General features: G+C 39.4%; 1 protein-coding gene across 1 annotated transcript in view; it reads right to left on the reverse strand.

Moving 5' to 3' along the window:
• The window catches only part of lrig1 (leucine-rich repeats and immunoglobulin-like domains 1), a 55,517-nt gene that overhangs the window by 13,885 nt on the left and 22,678 nt on the right, over positions 1-18,954 (reverse strand). Inside the window, exons 2-9 of the mRNA XM_088916121.1 lie at positions 18,401-18,472; positions 17,367-17,441; positions 10,559-10,696; positions 10,035-10,178; positions 9,238-9,381; positions 7,443-7,586; positions 5,344-5,487; positions 3,167-3,247 (exon numbers count right to left, since the gene is read on the reverse strand). Of these exons, the coding sequence (XP_088772247.1) occupies positions 3,167-3,247; positions 5,344-5,487; positions 7,443-7,586; positions 9,238-9,381; positions 10,035-10,178; positions 10,559-10,696; positions 17,367-17,441; positions 18,401-18,472 (942 nt within the window). The remainder of the gene's footprint in view (positions 1-3,166; positions 3,248-5,343; positions 5,488-7,442; positions 7,587-9,237; positions 9,382-10,034; positions 10,179-10,558; positions 10,697-17,366; positions 17,442-18,400; positions 18,473-18,954) is intronic.

Here is an 18,954-nt window from a genome sequence, read left to right on the forward strand (position 1 = left end):
ATTCGGGGATTCGAGACCCCCTGCCTCAAAAGACAAACTATCTTTCCTAGAGGACTGGATTCTGGCAGGAGCTTGGACTTTCTGCTTTTTCCTGTTCCTTAAAAGTGGATTTGGTGCTGAGCAACTGCGCTCAGCTAAAGCCTTATATCATTTTCCAATCTACAAACATCAGCTTAGAAACAGAAGCAGCCTGCACCAAAAGATCCTTACTTGCTTTTAAACAGACCAGAAGCTGTTGTAATGGATAGGGATTACTTGCAACAAAAAAGTCCAAATACCACAGCTTTCATTTTATATTTAAAAATAAACAACCTTTCGTCACTCAAGACATTTTTTTGGAGAAGAAAGCTGGTTAGACACAGACTACATCAAGAGAGCAGAGGAGTGCATTAAATTAACTATCTATAGTAAATCGACCATAGATATGTAGTCTTTGAGGAACATGGCACTTTTGCCCTTGCACAAACTGATTCTCAGTTCTACTAAATGATCAGTTTTGATTCAGAAAAAACGAGAACAAAAAAAATATTTATGACTTAAGCAGCTACCAGAAAAAAAAACTTTAAGAGGGAAAATGTGCATGTTCTTTCCTAAATTTATGTCTCTCTAAAACCAAATTTCTACAAGACGCAGGGCTTCTTCACTCCTCTTCCTCATATCTCAGCTGTTTAATATGGCTACACTGGATTTGACTTCCCATAAAGGTTGGGGCTTCAGTATGGGTAGCCAGGGGCTCAGCCAAACTAGATCTGTCCCAACCTGAGAAAGACATCTGCACTAAGCCTCCCCTCTGGCAATCCAGGCTAAAACTGGCTAGCAGCCAATTTCATGGTAACTTTCTAAGACGCATATTTAATAGGAAACAAATTACCATTCTAAAGGCCTACCCGTTTTCGAAATGCCTGACTATAAATACTAAATCTTCAAGTTTTTGTTTCGCAGTTGAAGGCACTTCTGCTCCCAAGGTTTTTTTTTTTTAAAAAAAAGGAATACCAGCTTTCTGCTTTATACAGAAAGGTAACTCATTAGACATTTTTTTTAGCTCCCCTGCCCTGTCTTTACACTTTTTTAGAGAATTACTGTTTGTGTGTGTCTGAAGAAGTCACATCATAACACACTGCAAATCTAGCATAAAGGCCAGGACACTTTATACCATGTAAGGGCTAGAATGCAGAGCCAAATTGCGGCTGCTTTCTCTTTAGAAATTGTCCTCTAGCTCCAGGCTGCCAGAAAACTGTAACTAAGACATTAGTTAAAATGTTAACAGAATTCTTTATTTTGGACGTCATTTGTGCTCAAGTCGTGTAATTTTTTAGTTTAATTTATTTAAATGGTTGCAGTGCCCCTACATACTGGCTGCCAGCAAATACTTTGAAAATAATTGCTCTAAATATAAATATTTACATAAGAAGAAGGAAAATAAGATATAGCAGAGTTGGTATGGCAAGTGAACAGCAACAGAATAAATTTCATAATTGTAGTGGGTCGAATGCTACATATCATATTTTATATTTGATATTTGAATATAATTATTTAATGATAACTTATGATGTAAAATCAGGTACTATTTCTGCATTTCCAGAAATATAATATTCGACAGTCAATATATTCATACTCCCGTTTATGTCTTTCACGCCTTCAACTGGTAGTCACTGGCTTTCCTGCATCTATAAATTATGTCTTTTTCTTGATTCCTGAGGCATTTGCCAGGACAGCACATTAGAAACCGCCCCACTTGCTCCTCACTTGGAAAGCGTTGAGACAGAGCTCACAAAGCCTGTTTGATGTTGCCGGCCTTATCCACTCACTCATTTAGCACCTTCTCTTCCCTGAATAACACTCTCATTGCTTGGGTGCATGACTATCCTTTCACTGGCTAATCCCCTCTAGATCAAAGCGCCTGGTTCTCACATCTTCAGTGAGGCAGAGGTGATGATTAATTATTTTTTTATATCCGCTTCTCAAGAGTTATGACAAAAATGAAAGGCACGAAGGTCTTGTGACCATTTCAAAAACAGGACATTTGCTCTATTAATATGTGCAGTGGGACACATGTAATCAATAGGGACTGAAGTGCTGTTTACCTGAACTTCTTTTGATGCTGCATTCCTACTTATATTTCAAAACACAAGTGCACACTGCAGTACTAAGATAAAAAGACTCACTTCTAATTAGGCTTGGCACTTATCACTGTTTCTATGTGCACAAAATACTAAAATAAAGCACAGGCCTTAAAATCTGAAGAGACTGTGCTAATTTACTTAATTGTCCCTAACTGGCCACAAAATGTGAGTGCTTAGCAATTTAAAATATATTCCTGTGAAGACTTGCTAATTAAATATTTTTTCCAAAAATGGAAATGTTGGATAAAAATCCCCTTCTTGTCTCCAAGGCCAAAAAACAACACTCTCCCACTGTGATTAATGTAAGTGATTTGAGGCAGCTTTTGAGTTATAATTATTCCACACACACACAAATCAAACAGATAAAAACCAACAGTTATCACTTTAAATACTCTCCCCCTCTTCAGGTCGAACACAGAAAGCAATTAACAGGCATCTATGTTTACTTATAATAAAATTGCATTTAAATGGGTTTTTTTTTTCAGGATTTTGAGTACAGCTAAGGACTATGTGCAGTGCACTACCATCTATAACAAACACACCCAAGTATGAGAAATGTTAAAATAGTAAAACCTATACAGTGAACCTTAAATAAATAGGAAATGTTCCCTGCTTACAGAGTCAAACCTGTGCAACTTAAAAACACATTCTACATCTTTGGCTGCTAAATGAAAATATATTAATACTCTTTTCAGAGTTTAATGCTTCAGCCCACACCACTGAACAGTATATCTGAACAAATAACAATGGCACTGTAATAATTTTAGACATACCTAGTCAAATAATTATTCTATAGAATTTAGAATTCTAACTTTCCAGAAAACAATACTCAGACTTATCCTGGCACTGACTGGGCAACAAGAACAAGGCCAGTACAGGGGCTTTCAGTGTTTCCAGTCAGAATCAGGGGTTTGAGATTTTCCACAGGCCCGGCCAGATGATTTAATTCACCCCAAAGTCATCCTGACTCAAGGCCTAAGAACAATAGAGGACAAGTCACAGTCTCACAGGCTCAAAGAGACTTCAAACAGCAAGACACTCACAGCTTGCTCAAACTGTCCAGTCCTGTGAAGGCCCCATTAGTATCTTCTATTGTCCCCGAGATATCATTATGGTCCAGCTCCCTGGGGAGAAGAAGAAAAGAGAATTCAACAAGCTGCCTTGCAGTCTCGCATCGTTCCGACAGAACCTCAGGATAAATAGCGCTGCAGTTTTGGAAACTCACAGTAAAGATTTCAGTCCCTCCCCTCACCTGTTCAGATACCAAAAATGTCGTTTTGCTTTAACTTTCCTCTACCCTCTCCTTTCAAACAAATTATTTTGCAAAACAAAAAGGGTGTTCAATGTTCACTTTGAAAGTATTGTCAGTTAGTGATTTTATTTACATATACATGGTACTAAACACGTCACAGTAGAAATGCTAATTATGTCTAAACAAATTAAAAAATGTAAATTAAAAAAATCCTTAAACTACAGTATCGACAGGCAACTGAAACTGTATTGATATTTTATTATTGGAAATAAAGCAAAACCTTAAATCCTTTGCATGTATATTGATAAAAGGACTCACAATATACCTACATGAAGAGCCAATTCCTACACCCCTCTTTTGAATCCCTTTAGCTGTAGTTGTATCTTTGTTTTTCAGGTTTCTTTTCCCTTATGAAAGCCTGGAGGTAATGCATAAACACCATTATACCGTGGTCTTAACTAACTTCCCCACACATGCTGTTTTTTATAAATGGATGGCATTCTAAAATGAAAAGAAAGACCCTTCTCTTCTCTGTGACTTTTTTTTCCCTGTACTGTCTGAAGGAAAAATCTTTTTAACATCACAAACCCTTTGATTTTTTTTTAAAGGGTCCTTTTCTACTTTTTTGTATTCTTTTCCCTTCTTTGCCAGGCTTTGCTGCCAATTTCCTATTCTTTCTGGCTGGCTGGGCTTGAATGCCTACTTGCCTAGTTAATCACGCCAGTGCAAGGGCCCACAGCCTGACCTCTATTTGAATAGCTCTGCATTTCAGCAGTTTCACACCCACTGCAGGCTCGCCAATCCCCTGGCAACAATAGGTCCTAATTAAAGCATGCCCAGCTCTCTTTCACCAGGTGCAGGACCCGACAGTTTCTCTCATTATTAGATTAGAGTTCTCTCTGAATGGGTGAAGGAAGGTTTCAGAGCTAACTCTAACAGTTCTCAACTGAAGAAAACCTGCACAGGCCTCTCACAGGACACCCCCCCTCCCCCCTCCCCACACACCCAGTCCACTAGAAACATCAAGCCATCATAAAAAGGTCTATGTAAACTTTGGATTATCACCCCACTGTGAGAAAACCCTCATCCAGCAGGCATACAACTGATTTTTTTTTCCTTTTCGGGAAAAGGTCTTTGCCAAACATCCCCACTATGACTGCTCCCCTCCTGTGAGGAGTTCAAGTGTGCAGTAAAATGTATGGGAGAAATGTCCCATTAGGGCTTTTATGCTTTTCTTTTCTTTTTAAAAGGAGATTCTCTTGGGAAGCCACTGACTGAGAACATGTGCATCCAAGTTTGGTGGGAACCAAAAAAAAAACCCTTTTGAAATTCCAAGAGTGCAGTTCCCAGTTGCAACTGCGATACTTAGCTAGGCAGAAAATTTGAAGACCACATAAGAAACGGAACAAAGAATTACATCACGCGTATCAAAGTTAAACTGAACAGCTGCTCACAATATAATCCTAAAGGTCTCGTTTTCTTCCGATAACCCCACTGGAATTGACTTTTGGATCAGAAGTTTCCAAACTTCATCATATAACAGAAATTCTTTGCATTTCTGGGACAAATTCATATTTGTGTTCTAAAGAACAACAAAGAAAATGCATAGGAAAAAAAGTCCTTCCTTTCTGGCCTGTGCTTAATGAATTTCCAAATAACGGTTCAGAAAAGTCAACTATTTTTAAAGATAAATAACACATCTGCGTCATTCATACAGTAGATACATAAAGCAAAACTTAGATATGACTCTATAGAGACTTGCTGTTTGTGGGATACATAAACGTCATTAAAGCAAATAAGCAATAAACATACACCCATGAAGAAAAAGAAGTTTAATTACTGATTTAAAAAGAGTCGAGTACTGTAGAAGCAGTCTGTGGGATGTGGTTGTTCCAGTGTGGAGTACTGAAGCACACCTAGACTGGACTCCTGTGTTAAGTGATGAAGGAAAGGCTCAGCGGTACTCACAGGAGACGCAGCATCCTCAGGCCCCGAAAGGCCCCTTCTGCAATGTGGCTGATCGAGTTGCGACTCAGGCGAAGAATGTGCAGGTCACCCAGGACTGCCAGGCTGCCCTCATCCAGCCGTGTGAGGCTGTTATAGGACAAAACTCTGAGGAAAAGAGTGGAGAAAAGAAACAGAAAATCAGGAAACTGAAGACCATGAACTGAGTAGAACAGGATACGAAAATGCTCAGCTCCCTACCATTAAAGCAAATTAAATCCAATATATACATTCTTTACAGGTCTAAGGCTACAGGCAGGATGGCTAATCATGTGGACTGTACTTCCGAAATGGTCTGCCATATCGCCTTTCTGGAAACGTGATGAGAGCACATAAGAAGATTCATCTTAACCTCAAAGTGAATGCAAAGAGTGGCAAAGACACAACTGATACCACGCTTATTACAGTCCCTTTGACAGAGGAGCAGAGGGTGAACATCACAGATGTGGCAAGGACTTGCACTCTTTCAAGTTCATACACATTAGGCCTGAACACCTTAAAAGAGTGGGCTGCCCTAAAAGTATCCCTAACCTGGAACCATTTTAAATGTGCAGATCATGATAAAAAATAATAATAAAGTCCAACCGGTACTGTATACATAAACTTAAAAGAGTCTTATATGGGATTATGTCAACTGATAACAGGCAAAGAAGTGTCACACATGCCATATGAACATTGCAAAATCATCGACTTTAAAGTGAAACAATAATGCATTGCAAATTAAAACATTACAAAAAAAAAAGTCACATTTAGGAATGTATAAATGTAATGTGTGTAAAGCACAGCATGAAGTAAGTTATTTAAAGTATAAAAAAGCAAGTAGGAGAGTCATCTGACTCTGGACCCAGTACCAGCAAAATGGTTCTCCACCACCTTCCTTTTAAATCACGTATCACCTAATTATGATATTCAAGTTGTTCCTCATAATTGCGATCCTGAGATTACACAAAAGCAGATCTGTTTTTAAAAACCTCTCTGCAGAGCCATGCTTTTGTCATCTTTGTGTTTAGGAAAGCACAGCCTGTGTCAATAGTAAGTGCAGCCACTACAGATCAGACCATAACCGCAGGATGAAATTCTTGAGCCAATGCATAAAAACTGATTCCTGTCTTTTAGAAGCCATTCTCAGAAATGGTTCTTTGCCAATTGCATTACTTTCAACTGTCTTACTAACAAGCCTTGCCTACAATACGAGCCCCTTTTGACTCAAGGAGATGGGGCTTCTGCATGATCTGTCAATGTAAGCCAGCAGCTGGGAAGTTTCACTGCAGGAGTTATTGCTCTCAGGGAGATCCTAGTACTGATCTCCTGGACTCTAGCAAGTTTATTAAACAAGTATAATCTTTTCCACAGAGGTTTGCATTAGAAAGGGCTTGAAATAAGATGATTGTCTATATTTGGAAAGAACAATTCACCTCTGTGTTGGTGAAAAACCTGTCTGCAGGCATTACAGAAACCTCACATGTTTAGCCATTGTGTCACACCACCTTTGTAATATAATATGTCATTCAGGAGGAGTCTAATTAAACCATGTTGAAGATCTAAAAGCAGCAGATTGTTTCTAGTGGTTAAACAAGCAGAGAACATCGAACCACTATATGTATCTTGTATGATAATTAAATTAAACAGGTACAATAAATAGACCTACATGTACACTACTCAAAGTAAGTAGCTTATTACAATATTTTCACCTATACATCGATTCTCATGACTTACAGCCTTATACAACATTCAAAAAGGAGATCTACTAAAATATATTGACCTTCTCGGAAAAGCACAATTAACTCTAATTGAGAACTTTCAAAGATTTACACTGTACTTTTGACAACTCTGCCAACACAAGATTATACTTTCTGCCTTTGTTCATTAAGAGCGAATAAGACTTTTCAAGCACTAAAGTACTCTGTAACCTCATTATAGGATAACGAGAGCTTAGCTGTGAAAGAAAAAGAGGGCTGCCTGAATTCCTACATGAAGTGACTAGTTTATCACTTGTAATCCTGAATGAAATTTGGAAGAAACTGTGTTCCGTGTTCTTTCGGTTTTCGTGTAGTTCCACTTACAACTCCTTGAGTTTTTTGCAAAAGCCCCATCCGTCTGGGTTGATGTGGGATATGGAGTTGTTATTCAGGTAGAGATGAAGTAGATTGAAGAGTCCGTACAGAGAGCCGCTGTTCACCTCTGTCAGGCTGTTGTAGTCCAGGTGGCTGAAGAAAACCGAGACAAAGAGGAGGAGGTCAGAGGGCTCAAAAAAATCTATTATTTTTCCAATTATGTTTGTTAAAAAGTTAAGTTTTTTTTTATTTCCCTGTCCAGTTTACACATGAGAGTTTTAAACTTTGCAAAAACAACAGCTTGAAAAAGACAGGTGCTGTTTTAGTAGATTAACCTAAAGTGACTTAGGTTTTCACGGACCACAAATCAAGGCCTCTGAAAAATAGTTTGAATAGAAATGGACACATTCCCCCAAGCGGCTCATTGGGATTGATGTCTCCACCTGGAAAGAATAGGGAATTGCCAGAGTGTGACCCAGGCAGGTTGGCACAAAGTCAGCTTGGGTATCCTCAGGCAGCTGCCAAACAACCATCTTGGTTTTCTGATTAAAATCGCTCATCGACAAGTGTGGGCAGACAGAGTGTGAGACGTCAGGGGATCTCTCAGTTTAACAAATTAAACACACGTGTATGCATGTATGGATATACGAGGTCCTCAGGACTTATTTTATTTTGCTGGCTACAACAAGAAGGGATATGGGCTCCAAGCAGCTGACAGGTTAGAAGCGCTTACTCCAACTTCAAGTTGATTTGTATGACGTAGACATCACAGGTCTGAGTCTGGGTAACCAGACTAGCCAAATACAACCATGATTCCCTAAGCCAGTTCCTAAGTGCACCAGCTGGCTCAGTGACATTAAGGAGTAGGGTTGATGAATTAGGAAGCCAAGACTCACTCAGGTCCAAGCCAACCTGAAGTTCCTGCAAATTCCTGTGTGCACACAGGCTTGCATTCACATTAGTGAGGGTCGCTCCTCTGCTCTCATCATAGCTGACCCTCATGGGCACCACTCCAGAGCTTGTGGCTTTTTAAATACCTACTACTTTGTAATCTGATCTCATTGGATCTCAAAAATCTGAGCGAGGCTAGGCCTTGTCCATACTAGGAAGACAGACCTCCATGGCAACCCTGGTTGCTGCTACTGCTCTTACAAGTGGTAAAGAACCCCTACTAAAATAAAGAGACACTTCAGCAGGAAGATTAATTAATCTTTTCTAGCTTTCTGGATCTTCTTCTTTACCTCAAATGTATAACTCCACACTCGTGATTCTAAGCAGTGGGGTGCTCAGCTCAGGTTCATAACCTCTTTCTAAGGTGCTACTGTATACATTTTATTGAAGCTTCAAAACATACAAGATTGGGTGCTTCTTTTCTTGGTATAAAAAGTTTTTTATATGATACATGTCCTCTTCAAGTACTTGCTGTTTTGAGGTTTGTAATGTGCATTGCTGCTGTGGCCATATTCCAAATGGCAGGTGGGACAAAAAATATAATTTCTAATTTACTACCAAACCCAGAGCTCTGACTGATAAATTAAAATGATCAGCCTTTTCTTGAAGAGTCCATACATAAATGGCTGCTCTTCACTTCTGAATTTCTATTTCTAACACCCTATTAGCATTTTCTGAACTTGTCATAGCTAGCAGGGTGGGCTAGAGCAATGGTTAGTTGCTCTGAACCTAGTGAGTCATGAGTTGAAGGCACCAAAATGAAGACCACTGCTACCCTCCTTGAGCACAATACTTTGACCTGGTAGCTTCAAACGCAGCTGTGCAAATGGTGCACACTTCTGAAGAGACTTACAGCACTTTCATCTTTCCAAGCCCCCAGAAGGCACCATCAGTGAGCTTGCTGATGTTGTTTCTCTGCAATTTCAGCACTTCCAGACTGTCCAGGCCTTGAAAAGTCAGGCCCTCGATGAGACGTAGCTTATTCCGATTCAGCTCGCTGGAACAAAGGATGAAAAAAACCCCAACAATAGTGAACACGTACGTTTTTTCTCCCCATTTAAAAACATGGTCTTATTTTTCCAGGCACTCATCTTATCTCATCACCTATCTGCACCTGGAGGAAATTAGGTTTTCATATCAAAGCCTTTGAGCATCCTGACAATAAACATCTCTGAGGCTTCTTTGTGTGGCCTACCTCATGTTCACAATTTGCTGGTGATACGATACTTGCTTGACCACCTGGGTAACGGTGTTTTAGTTACCAGAAAGCAGACAGGAGGTTTTAAGAGAAAAGAAACTCTCTGACTCTCTGTCAACGGAAAAGATTTTCATTACAAATGATCTATTTCATGCATGGGATGAGACATAGATGTGTCTTTCTATAAATAGGTGTATTCTAGGGAAAATATACACCTGGAAAAAACACAGAAAAATGAAGTCCTTCAAAAACACACAAAATTAACTTAAGCTAAAGCCCAGAAATCATTTTTTTTCTGTGTTTGGTTTTATTGTCCTGTTTTTCTTGTCATTCTAATGAATGCAAACAAATACAGCCCCCACCCACAAGAAAAAAAAACCTATAGGTATCTTAAAGACAGAATTATTAAATCCACATTTATACAGTGTATACATACAGAAAGTGTTACTCACAGTTGTGTTAACTGGGGTAGCTGGAATCCTTTGACGGGGAGTTTTTCAATCCAATTTTTGCTCAGACGAAGGACTTGCAAAGACTGCGACAGATTATCGAAGGCTTTACCTTCAAGAGTACTAATTCTGTTGCTGCCAAGGTACCTGCAACAATGACAATTCACAGGGGCCAATTTACTCCAAAATATTTATATCACTGTAAGAAAAGTGCAAAATTTGTGAACTTGTTTTCAGACAGAAAATATTTATAGTGTTTATTTAATACATCAGCAAGATCTCTGTCGGTTGATGGCTAAAATAGTATTTCAGTTTGGAGGAAATATTTTTTAAAGAGGGAGAGAATATTTTTTTTGGTAGATTTTACAGAAGTACCATGTGTTTCGAAGTCCCCATGCTTAATTTCTTTAAAAGGCATGCATTAATCATCATCATCCATGCATTATACAGTAAATACATTTCATCTTAACAGTAAGCTTAATAGCATCTCACTTCTAACTGGTCCAGAAAAAATTCAAGCAACATACAGATTTTTAATTTGCAGTCCAGATGGCAAACATTTGTTCCTTATTTCGGTGATGTTGTTATTGTTCAAGTCCAGTGTTTGCAAGGACGTGTAGACCTTCAGCTGATCAGCTTCAATGTTCCTGATCTTGTTGTGGTGCCTTAGGAAGACAACAGGAAACACATTGACACATGAAGATTGTTATAAATACTTCTAAAAACTTACTGCTCAGCACTTCCTTTAGAGTTAATACAATTAAAATTACTTAGTTCCAAACCTTCCCTTCTTTTTCCAGCTTTACAGTATTCAGACTACATGTGCAAGATCTCTGTCAACAGATGGTTAGTGCAGTGCTTCAATTTGGAGGAAATAATTTAAAATATATATTTTTGCATCTTTTTAGAACTGTTTTATCTTCTGGCACATAAAGGATGTGATTAGTCAGTGCTTCATACAAACAGCTAAGCTAAGGACCCTTAATCTTGTGATGAAGTATACATAACAATCCCCTCCCATTTCACGAGCACACCACAGCTGAAAAGCAGTTTGTAGCCTCACTGCAATCAGGAGTTGACCTCTCTTGGCCCAATCAAAGAACTTTCAACTAAAATACGCCAGCCAAAGTAAGGTCTTGTGTCAACAAACACACTCAAGTGAAGAGCAGCTCTAGCTTGTTTTAAGCTACTTATCTACAGGGATACTCAACACTTTCTTCTGCTTGGGAGACTTCTGAGAGGCCTGTGATCTGGATAAATGTCCTGCACACCGGATTTCAACACATACGGCCCTAGCTTTTCATTTGTTGCTAAAGCTACTGGAACCTTGAGGTGTGTTTGTGTAAAGGTGTCTACACAGCAAACAACCCACATATACAAAAGAGTTCACTCTTTAGAGCAACTGGACACAGAGTGGACACTCACTTCAAAGAAAGTTACTACAGGACTTTGATCTCTTTTGTTGAAGTACTTTTTTATGCTTCCAAATGTAATTATTAATTTTTATTTGGTAATCAGTGCTGGAATTTTTACTCATTTGGGCTTTTCCTTTAGCTTCACTGCAATATTAGCATAAATAGCAAAAACACCAATGTAAAAAATAAAATTATCAGTAGGCCAAGGAAGAAATTGGTAAATTCACATTATTAAGTAAAACTTTGGAACTTTGGAAGTTGTACTTTAAGGGATGGGATGTAATATGGCCACTGTCCTCCTCCATGTTTATGATTTGTAGCTGCTGTTTTTAGCAGCTATTGTGTATTACTACAAAGCGGAAGAGGTCTGAAAGCTTGAAAAAACAATATTTACAGCTGGAGTGTAATTTCAAGTACACATCTCTGTTTACAAATCATTCGAACTCAGAGCCAGTCCATCACATATCACAAGAGGAAATCTGAAGAACGGCAGAATGATTTACTCCTGTAAAAAAAATCTCTCCACAGGAGCAACAAGAGGGCATGCTCCCATCGTCGAATATTCATTTCCATCTGTACGAGCACAATGGAATAGCACTTGATCGCTCTCCTGCTTGGATTTTCGGACATTCCCTTTTTGTTGACGGACTACACACACACCCACACAAATAAAACCTGCAGTTTCGCCGTGTCATCTCCTGAACTACACCAATCCTCAACCCCTGACACAAAGAGTTATAGTCGGCAGCTACCGAAGGACAAACGGGGTCCAGTGTCACTAAGGAAGGCCGTGCCCGAGAATTACAGGAACGGAGATCAAAGCTGGTGTTACATGACACGTAACAAACATTCCACAGCCGGCAGATCCCCGAGACATGAGGTAGAGTTACAGCACCACCTCCCCTCCAAACTGACCTCCGATTCCCTGCGGGCCCCTGCCATCCTCATGAGAATCAAGACAGTTATCACAGAAGGGGCACATGACGCTCTTCCCATCAGCCCCTGGCAGCGATACTGCCAGCGCTGACAGTGTGATGCTGCGACCTAATAATATCATTCCACCACATTCTGATTCGACACCCACCAAATACTAAGGAAAACAAAGACAGCCTACTAGATTCAACAGATTTAACCAACCTGGACTGGAGGAGTGTTTCACAAAACTCAAAAGGAACTACACAGCATAAGCCTTGCTTTTAAAATGGCTTGCTTGATGCTGTTTAGTTTCAAACTGCTCACAATTCATTGGGTACACAAAGCATTATTCGTAGCAGAATTCTACCCCTACCCTACACACACAAAGATGACTCTTTAGTCATTCTGTTCGCATCTGCTATGGTTCAGACAATACTTTAGGCTCTCCAGATGCAAAGGTAGTGGAAAGATGCTCACTAGTTCTCTTACAGGGACCTAGTAATACATTCTGCTACCGTTTCTCCTCCTTCAAATGTCCCAGTACAGGGAAGATCATTTTACTGTGTTTACTGTTCAAACTGCTTCTGGTTTTAAGTCTAGCTCTTTCTTTTGCTGTTTTCCTGTTGAACCCCGTCCACCTGAGTAAACAGAGACGTAATTTATCTGCAGAGGGCCTGAGAATGTGCCAGACCCAGCAGGAGGGCAGCTCACACAGAGGGGATGGATTCCTGCAGACAAGTGGATTGTTGTGGTCACTGTGCACTGAGTCTGCATTAATAAAAGGGTGGGGGCAGTTTTAACAGCTGGTGACCTTTGGAGTAAAATAATGTCAATGGTGGAATAAAGCAGAATTGTGCTGTACCTCAGAGAGCACAATGGGTTTCCTAAGTAGTCAGTCAAAACCTTTTTCCCCTCCCACCCCCACCCCCCAGACCAACATGACTAATAATAAATCCATTTGACATGGATTACAATTTTAGCTTTCCAGAACAGTTTATGGTGTTTATTACTTTCTAAAACAATAAAACAAAAGGCATGTTCAGCTTTTTGATTTGAATCTCTCAAACTCCTAACTTCTCTTATCTATCCCGAGCTGGGTTATTGATCATGACAGTCCCCTGAGCCGCTCTCTAAAATGAACAAAGAGAGAAGCCACATGAGAAACAAAAGGCAGTGATCAAGAACACTTGTCGTTAAATATTAAAAACTTGTTTCATTGCTTTTTCAAGCTTAAATTTTCTGAAATTTGCTCCCTGCAATTGACAAAATAAAAATAAATGTAGATTTCAAATTCAAAAAGCAAGAACTACACATCTCCATTAATAAAGGACAATTTTCCGGAGCACTGCAAAATTTGCTTTTGTTTTCATGATTATTGTCACCTCTTCTGCACTCCAGTCAGTAGGATCTCTTATGTTCACTCCCATTTGAACCCATTATTCCCATTAAGCTAGCTAAAGCTACAGATCTTGAAGATTAGCCGGTTTACACCAAGATCAGCTTATCTGCTTCATGAACTACACAATAACTAGATCAAAGCAAGAACAACAAGTGTCTAGGATGGTCCCTAATAAAAGACAACCCCAGGCTTTCCATCAAAGTGCTGTGCCAAGTTCACAGACAGCCAGAAAAATCCACATAAACATTACATCTTTTAGACTGCATTAGGAAACAGACATATATGTCTTTGCCACAGTGCTAACTGTTAATAATCTTCACGCACACTAAACTGGAATTAGGTCTTGCTGTCTAAATCTCTGGAAGTAAAAAACAGGATGTTTAAATCTTATTTTAACAAACAAAAGAGATCCTCTTTTTAAAAAATGATATATTCTGACAGAATAGTACATTCACATAAGTTTCAGGAAAAGTTGTTTCATTGAAAATTAAACAAATGGCGACTGCATTGCTATAGTTTGAAACTAGCTAGGTAAATAGTAACAAAAAGTAAAACTAGTTAAAAAAAGCATAAAAGTCTAAGCCAAGCAGCAGCTGAAGTGTATTAGTGTGAAGACATGTGGTTTAGCTCATTCCACAGGTGAAGTACAAGTCCTGCTGAAAGGACCTGTCTTTGCTGTCAGCGGGTTTACTGCAGCCACACTGGAACACCTCAGCACCTAACCTCTGTCTACAACAGGGAGATAAGATGGAGAAGTAAACCGAGCCCGGCCATGACAGACCCTGACATCACGGTTTCCTCACACTGACCTGGTGTTTTTATCTAAAATGTTCTATTTTCAACAGCCACATGGACGTTTTCAGTCTTTGTTTCCAACTGAAATGCATCATTTTCCAGTTAGAGTGTGGAAAACAAGAATATAACAGATGTAACTGATTTCTCATTACCTCCCACTGGGGTCCTGCTTTTGAATACCAAATCACATTTGGCAAGAGACATGCGTCACTCTGCACGTCGTCGTATTTTTCAAGCTTACCCCTTCAAGATAATGTATGTGGACACTGCCCCTCAAGAGCAAACGTTAAAACTCATACTTTCATTTCTTAAAGTTAAAGAGCACTGAAAACTTTCACCCTGGTGATTTCTTTGTTGCCACTTCATTGGTCTGTTTTATCTTTTCGAACCCTGCTCCTGTTTGAGTCCCAGTCCAGCTGGTGTACAGATAGTAAAAGAATCCTGGGCAAAATCACACATCTGTGAGTAGATACTCGCAGCTACACTGCTAGATTCACAAGCGGGAACTGAGAAAATGATGTTAGCCCCAGTCTCTTCCAAGAATGATGTCATGCTTGACTCTGCCCCATGGTTTTACAGTAAACCCCTGATTGACAATGGTGGCTGTGGACTCCTTTCAGCTGTGTTTTCAGCAGCTCTGCCTTTCCCACAGTGCACCACATCATAGCAACAGGCATCAAACCAGTCCAAAAAAAGCCCACTCACTTCTGATTTTGTCCTGTGTAGCACCGCTCTAAGAACTCGACTTTTATAATGAGCATTTTTCTGTCTAAAAATGTTAAAATGTGTAACTATGCCTTAAAATCTACAAATACATTTTGTCAAACAGTATGCCTTTGAATTTTAAAGTGCTAAGAAATGGGTATGCATTACATTTCATTACAGTAAATCCAGCTTTGTTTTAATAATCTCTTTTTTTAAAGAGGATACACGGAGGAAACTGCCTGGAAAAGCATAGAAAATTTAAAACTGGAGGCACTTCTTTACACAAAGGGTTGTGGGAGTCTGGAACTTGCAGAAGGTGAAAACAGAGAGCCTGCTACTGAGAGGCAGCAGAGAAATGCATCACAATGGCTGTTGAGTAAATAGCTGAAACAGAACTCAAGAGGTCTTCTGGTGTTACTAGGCAATAACAGCTTGTGGCTTTTTCTGGTTGACTGAGAAGTTAGAATTCTTCTGCAACACATGAGAATGAGTCGACAGGAAAAGAAGTCAGCCGCAGAGCGACAAGGTATGGCTTACAGACGTCACCATGTCAGGAGGACGGCAGTTCAATCATGCCTCTGAAGCAAGCCCAGTCTGTTCTGGGAGCACCAAACTCATCCAGTGAATTGCAGCTGAGAAACATGCACATGCCTTGGGATTACACTTCCCAAATAGGGCAATACATTTATTCCAAGATGCCAGCGCACACGCTCCCATTGGATACCAGGTTCATATAATTGTAACCAAACTCCCAATCCAAATAACTAAACCCAGATTTGCAGTCTCACATACACACACAAAAGAGGAGGCTGTATTATGACACCGAGAGGCAAACACAACCAAATGTTTCAAGTGGTTTAGAAATAAAATGGGAAAGAAAGTCAATGTTGACAAAGTAATTTAGAGTCATTAAAGATATTTTTTGTGTACATTCATACATTTCTGCACAGGTTTTTCCTCACCAGACCAGTTTACACTCTGCCAACAAAATGCAATTCTGTGCATGGATCGAATTGTTTCTTTGGTTTTAGATCACGTCAATCTGATTCAAGTCAATTCTGGCTAAATGCCCCTCTGAGGGCAGATGAAAGAGAGAGGAGCAAAGCTATTAAGAAGGTCATAAGAGTCAGTAAGTTTTGACCAGGTACAAGACCCACTTTTCTGAAGTAAACCTGCAGTCCCGAACTTCAGGAACCGTTTCAACTACAGTATGAAAAGGAATTAACAACATCAATCAGAGTGAACCACTACTCACTGCAGACTGTATAGAGCACGACAGCATCAACATACTGTATATAAGCCCTTTGAAGTCTGAACCTGAACACTATCACTTTAAAACCCAGTGTCTCACAACACAGTAAGAGTTAATGGCAAACTGAAAGGCATCTCCAGGCCATGTGAAATAGAACAGGCAATCCTGTGTACTGTAAACACTAAACTCGTTCCAGGTGCGCTGATTTGAATACAGGCCAGGCTGAAAGCAGAGCATAATTCCAGCAAAAAAAAAACAAAACAAATATTTTATTGTCACTCAGTGTGGTTTTCTAATCCCACTTTCAGGAGGCCACATGAAACAAATGCAAGAAAAAAAGGTCATTAGTAGAATGTACAATGCAGTCAGAATCCTGTATCAAATTATAACGTCCACCAGAAAAAAGAAACAGCCTCAAGAGGGAAAACATATTCCCATCTAGATTAACTTTAAAATTGAATATTACTTCAAATGTGTAAATCTTTCTTAGCTAACCATCCTAATATTGAAGTAGAAATGACATGGCATGAATTAGCAGTTTTTAGAAACAGGCCTTTTTAAAAAGAAATAAAAGTCATAAAAATGTCTGTAAAGCACATACAGAGTACTGTCCATTCTTGCCTTTATCTCAACAGGAAAATAAATTAATTATTTGACATGGACAATTGTGATACAAATAATAAACTCCAGACTGATTTGTAACAAACCCCTTAAAATAGGCAGAAGTTTCTTAGAGTGTGTTTCTGGCTTTAATTAAAATTGGGAGGACATGCAGTCTTACAGCTTCCTATGTTACCACTCACTCCATTAATATTCATGAAGTACTGGTACTGTGTGAGATAAAGCTTACTTACAGATACAGGGAAACGATCTTAGAAGAGGCAGTTCCAAATGATGGAATGGCTGTTAGCTTGTTGTGCTCTAAATGTCTAAAAAAGAGGGAAAACAAACATTTAGGTTATTTAAGGTGTTCAAAACATTTTCAACTCTAGCACAGCAATCCCACTCGCACCACTCCTCACCATTAATGGGAAACTTATGACACAAAAATGGGAATATCAGACAACTGGGAAAGAAAATGAATTGGCTATTCCAAATTAATTTGCAGAGAATGGGAAAAATAATTGGCCATCCTGGAATAAGAATAAAATAAAAAGATCTGTTAGGTGTACTTTTTGTCTAACATTTTTGTTTTTAAAGAAGGCTTCTCCTGAATGGTCACAGACGGGGCTTTTCAGTATAAAATATTTACAGCCCAGGTTTCTGCCTGGTGTCAAGTTTTAATGGAGATAGCTTAAAATAGCAAACCACTTCTTAACTTCCAATTAGTCTCATTGCAAAGTCTGGTACATGAAACCATGGGGGTTACAGTATCCAATATAACAGAACTAGATGGTTGTGAGAGGTATTAAAAAAATGTGAGAGGTCGTGTGGCTGTGTGTAGCAAGCTACATTTCAGTCCAGGCTTTTACTACAGCTTTGAACATAAGGCAGACAAACTACGGCAAATGGCCACCCCCTGTAGGTCAGCTGTTTTCATGCATTTACAATGGAGATGCACAGATCTGCTAAAATATAACCACTTAATATCATGAGTATATAATCACTGCCAACAAACAGAACACGCAGAGTGCACAGTGGAGGAGAAAGGATGTAGTCCATTAGAGAAAAATCTTTAACCGCTTTGTACTATGTTAATGGGTTAGTTGTGTACGGCCAATTGATTTTCTTAAAGTGACGCTGTTATGAAAACACACCCGTGAAAAGACAAACACATTGATGCAAATTAACAAGATGACACCCGAGCTAGGAAAGTGTGCATTAAGCTTTTTTTTTTCTTTCCCCTCTTCGACTCCTGAGCAGAGTCTTGGCGGCCTACGATACTTACACTTCTCGGAGGTTGGGGAGCCGGGAGAGGGCAGCCTGATCGATCGCTGTCAGCTTGTTGTGGCTCAGGTTTCTGTTAAAATAAAAGACAGTGGAATCAGCACGCTGCAGGGCACACCGCTTAGCACAAGTTCTTCCTTGCTGGCAATTATTCTCAATTGTGCCGGTGAAATGATCCAGTGTTTTACAAGCTCAGTCAGGAAATTTGAAAAGCACTTTACCTCACTGGTGCGCTCTCTAAGAGGGGCTATCTGCTTGAGGGAAATCTCATCAGGCAGTAATACAGCTATTCCCCATTCCTGTTCAAAAAGGGTTGTGCAAACCCTCTTGCAAAATGATCTGCACAATTTCGAGACAGGAGACTGTACAGTCCGTACTGCTCGCAAAACCCCTTGCTTACCATACTAAAACTGAGCTAACTGTGAAAAACGAGCTCAATTTATAAACAAATGGAACAAGTTACAATCCCATTTGTTGTCCAGATTTCTTAACAACCTAGCCAAAGCACTTGAATTTGTTTTAGTGATGTAACACGAAACGAAAAACAATTTCACA

This window comes from Atractosteus spatula, chromosome 5 (genome assembly GCF_055471065.1).
Source record: "Atractosteus spatula isolate fAtrSpa1 chromosome 5, fAtrSpa1.hap1, whole genome shotgun sequence".
Lineage (NCBI taxonomy): Eukaryota > Metazoa > Chordata > Actinopteri > Semionotiformes > Lepisosteidae > Atractosteus > Atractosteus spatula.